A 6,409-nucleotide genomic window follows, 5' to 3' on the forward strand; every position below is an offset into this window, starting at 1 on the left:
GAATGAGATATTTACAGTTAAAGAATGTTATAAAAGATTTTTCTTATAGATTTTTCTTAATCTTTAATGTAATGAGGTCATTTTTTATGGTCATCACACTGCAAGTACCTACAACATTAATGTGGATTTTTGTATTGCTATTATTTTCTTATTAACATGATTAAGTAAATAATCATCCCAAAAAATTTTAGAATCAATTTAGTTCTTGCACTTACAAAATTTAAATTAGTGTAGTTCTAGTAAAGTTCAAAGAATTTAGAGTTCATAATTGACAAAGTGGTTGTGATTAGAATTACAAAATTCTTTATTAAATTTTTTTCTAAATTCTCATTTGAATTTTTTGCTCGTTTAAATACTTTTTCACTTACCATAAAGAAATCAAGTACAAAGCAAGTTTAAAAATTGAAAAAGTTAAATAAATCAAGCTTGAGCAATTTATGAAAGTTGAATACAAGCTTAAGCCGAACATAAACAACTTATAATTATACCAAGCCAACTTCGAACAGTGATATACTCGGCTCAATTACAGCCCTAGACGTACATCTTTTTTCTACTTATGTCAAATTTTTCATATGAATGATTTATGGGCCCAACACTCCAAAAACTAAGTTCCACTTTAATGGTATTTAATCGAAGTTTATACACCCCAAACAGTAAACATGTAAAAAAGTGATGTGCAAGTATGTTCTCATGCCAAAAATAATAAATGATCAAAACATGATCAAACTTGGAACCCTAATTGAGCGCTGAAAAATTAATTTTTAGTACGAAAAAATGGTAAGAAAGTGTTTAGGCATATGAATTTCCAAAAAAAAAAATCATAACAGACTGTACTTTCAAAATGTTATCAACAAAAGAGTTAATAATCCTTATCGGGTTTATGGGATGATTGGCAATTCTTTTGCACGTGTTTTGTAGTAACTATAACAAGCCATGGATCTAATCCTAGTCTTCAACATGTGTTTTTTATATTTACATAAATCTCACACAATTCTTATATATTTACATATCTAACACCTAAGATTAAATATCCCCTTGTATAACATTCAAATCTTTAAACCACATAAAAAATATCAAGAATATAACTCTTATAAAGTAAAATATGCATTGTTTCATGCATAGGTTTTGAGTTGATTGAAACACTAATTTTTTTTACAAGTAAATACCAAAGTTTATGTGCTAGATAATGTAAATCCCTCTTTTTATTTTAATTTCAGATAACTCAAAATCGATTCAAGTGCTTAGACTCAATTTTCAGCTAGCTCATAAAACAAACGGATTGGGCTCAAACATTATTTTATTTCTAGTTGACTGAAACTCTATATTTACAAAATCAAGTATAGCTAAACTCCCAAAAAGTTAACTCGTTATCAACCTTTTTGTGAGTTTCAAGATTCTTAACCTATATCTAGTTGCTGATCAACTACTTTATGTTTCACCTATCACACACAAGGAGCTCTTGTTTTTCATATATTATGGCCATTTCTTCATCATCAACCATGAAATTATTTCATTTCTTACCAAAAGTTAATCCTGCCAGATTGAAACCTTAACTTCACAAGCTTCACTCCATTCAATCTTTGATGAAGGATTTAGTTTATGTAAGACGGTTAATCAAACGCAGCACGAGATGGAGCAATATAAAGTTAGTCAATACATGAAGAAATAGCCAAAAAAATATCAAAATCAATACAAATTTGAATATAATCAAGAAATTACCGGAAAAAAATAATGATTCTTCGCTTCTATCTTTGCTGCGGTTCATAGCAGTGCTTCAATTCCATAGAAAAAAGAGTGGGGAGAGTGGAACCTGAAGATTGTGTTCCTTGATATAAGACCAAACGCGGATGAAGCAACCGAGTCGGGAGATTTGAGAGTGCCCCACAAAATCTCTGAGCGTAGAAGGGAGATTTGCGAGATCGATTAGGCTCGCTAACCTCTTCGGACTCTCCGCCGCCGCTTTCTTCGCCGCCGACCTCAGTACCATAGCTGCTCCCGCCGCTCTCTCTCTCCCCCTCACGGACCGGGGATTCGGGTCCCGACAGAACAGAGTTAGGTTTTATCGGAGCCCATTTTGACTCACTCAAAGCTCAAATAGGCCCGAACCTTGTCGAGACCGGTCCCCTCAATTACTACTTTCTTATAGGAATGGTTCGGAATTGCAAGCTTTCGAGTAGGTTTTTTTTCTATTTTTTCAAGGCATACATACTCGAGTCTTATGTATTTAAATATCGAGATATTTTCACGTTAAAATCTTGCTTATTTTCGTGTGTATACATATCCTATTAAATTTCATCTAAATGTATTAGAGAAAATTCGTACCTATTGATAGGTGCTAGAAAATTCACGATATGAGAGTAATATATTATCGTTTTAACATGTTATAAAGATTCAACACACACTCAGAAAAGAGAATAAAATTAGCAATATCAACCACTTGCTCTCATTAACTATTTCTAGTGAAGATCATGTACACAATTAGCTTCCCATCGAGACATTCCTTTTGGGTTCATATTTCATGGGATTTGTAGCTTTCATCGAGTGTTACCTCTTGGGTTTGACTTCTAGAGTATCGCATTTCTCATCGAGTTTTGCTTCTAAGGCTTAACTTCCAAAAGAATAATAGTTTCCCATCGAGTCTTGCCTCTAGGGCTTGACTTCCAAGGTTATCGGATCTTCTCATCGGCTTTTGCCTCTTGGGCTCCACTTTCAGTGGCATGGTTGTTTTCCATCGAGTTTTGCCTCTTGAGCTTAACTTCTAGGGCCATGGTAGCTTTTTCAGGGAGTCCTGTCTCTTGGGCCTGACTTCTAGGAGTACTGTATCTACTCATCGAGTTTTGCTTCTTGGGCTCGACTTATAGAGGTAAATATGGAGACCTTGTCTTCCGCTTTCTCTCGAGAGGCTTCCTGCACAAACATCATTTCGTGAGAGAATAATAAATTTTCACTAAATGATAATTTTTTTAAAGTAGCATTAAAATCTTGCTAGAATAAAATTATGAGTTTATATATCAGTCTTTTACTCAAATAAGATAATTATAGTTGGTACTTCTCATTCGATCACCCCAATGATTTTCTTCTGGTTTCCATCACATAGTTCTTGTAAGTAACAACCTAGGTGACCTTGGTGTATCCGACATTTGCTTTATTTCTTTAGTTCAAAATATCTTTTTTTTTAGTGACATTCAACTTGATGGAAATGACAATATTGAGACCAATCTCTACTATCTGAATTTTTTAACAATCTTGGCCACTTGATGACCTTTCCAATATTGATGGCCATTATAATGTTGACGCGTGAAGTGTATTATTTTTTTGATCGAGGCTCATGATTCCCTTGCGGTCTATAATTTCTTATTATTGATGTGTGCTAGAAAGTCCGTGGCGGTAGAGTAACGGAATACCGTTTTAGCATTGTGCGGGAATTCAACACAGAGACAGATAAAAAAAGACATGCAGTGATGACTCAAGAAGTTTTTATGTGGAAAACCCGAAAAAGGAAAAACCATCGGATCTGACCCAATTATGAAAATCCTCTATTGATTAATGATTACAAAAATTTCTTATCCAACAGACAAGAAATGATAACTATATTTTTCAGATTACAGCGTCTACTGTCGGCATCTGGCCCGTGGTGACTGTAGGTGTCTGGTCCGTGGTGATTGACAATGGTTGTCAGTAATCGACGGGGGTCGGCTGCAATAGGTGGTGGTCGATGAAGGACGACGGTGGTCGGTGGTCGATGGGGGTCGACGGAGGTCGGCGGTGGTCGACAATAATAGGTGGTGGTAGACGGCGGCATCGATGATGCTGAGCTGCATCTCCTCCTCAAGGTCTCAGGTTCTCTCTCTAAGCTTGAGTCCCCCTCATGAGGGAGGAGGGGCTCTATTTATAGTGTTCTTGGTACAATTAATTTAGAAATATGAATCATTTTTGAGTGAACAGTCCGGAGAGCTTTCCTCAATCAACATCAATTAATGGATATTTCGGTGTCTTAATGATGTCAGAATTTAATGATATTGAGCTCGTTGGATTCATCTTGTTGAGACGCTCGATTCGACTATAACCTTGCTAGATTTGACATTTGTTTGACCTTCAAAATGTGTCTAGAAATCTTCCAATAATAGTTGAATGACTTGATATGGGCTTGATTTGACTCAAATTAGAATAACTTTGATATCATTGGGTCTGTCTCATCGAGCCGTTCAGTTTGACTATAAGTTTACTGAAATCAGAGCTCTGGACAACTGTTAATCAAAGTTTGAATGTTTTTTGCTTAAAAAATTGTCTTGAGATTTGTGTTGGATGATAAAAAATTGTTTGTGGCATATCAATTGTGAAATTTGATCGGCAACCCAAGTGTTATAATTGTGCTTGCCACTCAAACGCTCGAATTGCTTCATTTGAGTACTAATGACCTCATCTGCAAATATTTGAGCTTCGAGAATGGATAAGATTGACGTAAGAGCACACTGTCTTCCATAAAGTGATGAGTAGAAATGTCTTGGGCGTAGCTCTCCAAGAAGAGCTCCTCTCAATAACTCTGGATCCACTCCCGAAATCTGAAGGGCTTTAGTGAATAACCTTCGGAAGTATTCCTTGAGGGTTTACCTCTCATTCTGGCAAACTCCCGATAAGTGGGATGAATCATTGTTGATCATTCTATCAACTATAAGTCAATCTACGAATAGTCTGACAATGTCATTAAAGGTATTTATGGTGCCCCCAATGAGTGAACAGATCCATGTGTGAGCTTGGCCCTTGAGAGTCGCAAGGAATACCTAATAGGTGACAAAGAACCACATCAGAGACACGGTGAGCGTGCATGATGGTTCGATAATGGTCGACATGCTAGAATGGGTCAGTTATCCCTTTGTAGGCATTGATGTTCGTGAGTTTGAAGCCCACTGTGATATGGTGTCGGAGAACCACCTTGACCAAACGAAAGGATTCTTGGAAGTTGAGGCGAGCGAGCAAACAATCCCTATTCTCCAAGGATCAGAAATAGATACCGATAGTGACTTTTCCCGTGAATGGGGAATAAGCCATTTTGGATAGTAGCTTAATAGGTTCAAACGATGGCTTTAAAAATTGAACCGTATTTGCCGCTTAGACTAGTTTAATCATAGCTTCAGTGAAGAACCAATCATAACAAGTGGTTGAATTGGTCAACTAGTAAACTTTTTTGATCTTTTATGAAATGGCCACTTCTAAATGCAATTATTTAATTACTTTTTATTTTATTCAAATCGCTAAAAATATAAAATTTAGATTTAAAATAAAGAAATATAAAAAAATTAATATAAATATATTGAGTTCGACTGATTATTAGAATTCATATTGTTAAAAAATTATTAATGAATCTGAAAGAACTCTTCATTCATTAATACAATACAACAGATATTTCACATATTATTCAAACGCAATCAAACAGCACACACACACACACACACACACACATATATAATCAGCCCATAAAAACAAATTAGCAAACTGCAGCAGGTACAGGTTTCGTCCAGCCTGAATGCTTCTTCAGAGCTGCTTTCTCACGCCCTGCGCAAATGAAAGAACATATTTTTAATTATTTATAAAAATAACAAGAAACAGGCAGATAGAGGATGTGGTTTATATAAAAATAGAAGATTTACATACATACCATTCAGTTTCTACCTATTTAGATAGCAAATCCCTAAACTTCAACCTTACATTTATATTACCTTATGTTTTTACATATATATCACCTTATTTTATGGACGAGTATGTGTTTTTAACTTTTTTTTTTTCTCTAAATGATGATATGTAATATATGATTTCATGTTTTCATATTTTGTCATAAATTTTGTAAATGAAACTACACCTTAGCTATGAAATCACTATATTGTCATATTTCACATGAAATTCAGTCATGTAGAATAATTATTCTACTAACTTTACACAAACACCCAAGTATTCGGTCATTTCATCACAACCTTTACATTAAATTATGTCCTGCTTGCTTACATATTATCTGCAAATCAAAATCATATTATATATAATTAAAAAAAAATTAAGCTTCTTTTAAAACATTCAAGAGAGAGATAGGGAGAGAAAGAGAGAGCTATGGGTGTAACCAAGTGGAGTCGAGCTTGAGCCACAATCGACTTGATTGAGCTTGATTAATTGTATTGAGTTCTCGAGCTCATGACTACGAGGTTGAGCTAGCTCACGAGTTTACTTATTTATTATAAAAAAGAAAAAATAATATGAATTTAAGATAGTGCTATAATAAAATTATAAAAAAATGAACAATTAACAATTAAATAATAAAAATTCACTTAAAATAAAATAATATTTATTTTTTTAAGTGGCTGTAATAATTTAAAGATAAAATTTTTAAAATTAATATATTATGAGTTTATTTTATATCAAT

The 6,409-nt window shown here is 34.3% G+C and overlaps 1 protein-coding gene across 1 annotated transcript in view; it reads right to left on the reverse strand.

The window, feature by feature from the left end:
- Positions 1-2,078, reverse strand: part of LOC110026237 (protein TRI1) — a 3,186-nt gene extending 1,108 nt beyond the window's left edge. The window contains exon 1 of the mRNA XM_020727106.1: positions 1,811-2,078. Coding sequence (XP_020582765.1) covers positions 1,811-1,987 — 177 coding nt within the window. The 5' untranslated portion in view covers positions 1,988-2,078. The remainder of the gene's footprint in view (positions 1-1,810) is intronic.
- Between the last annotated feature and the right edge of the window lie 4,331 nt (positions 2,079-6,409).

The sequence above is a fragment of the Phalaenopsis equestris genome, unplaced genomic scaffold (genome assembly GCF_001263595.1).
Source record: "Phalaenopsis equestris unplaced genomic scaffold, ASM126359v1 Scaffold000359, whole genome shotgun sequence".
Classification (NCBI taxonomy): Eukaryota; Viridiplantae; Streptophyta; class Magnoliopsida; order Asparagales; family Orchidaceae; genus Phalaenopsis; species Phalaenopsis equestris.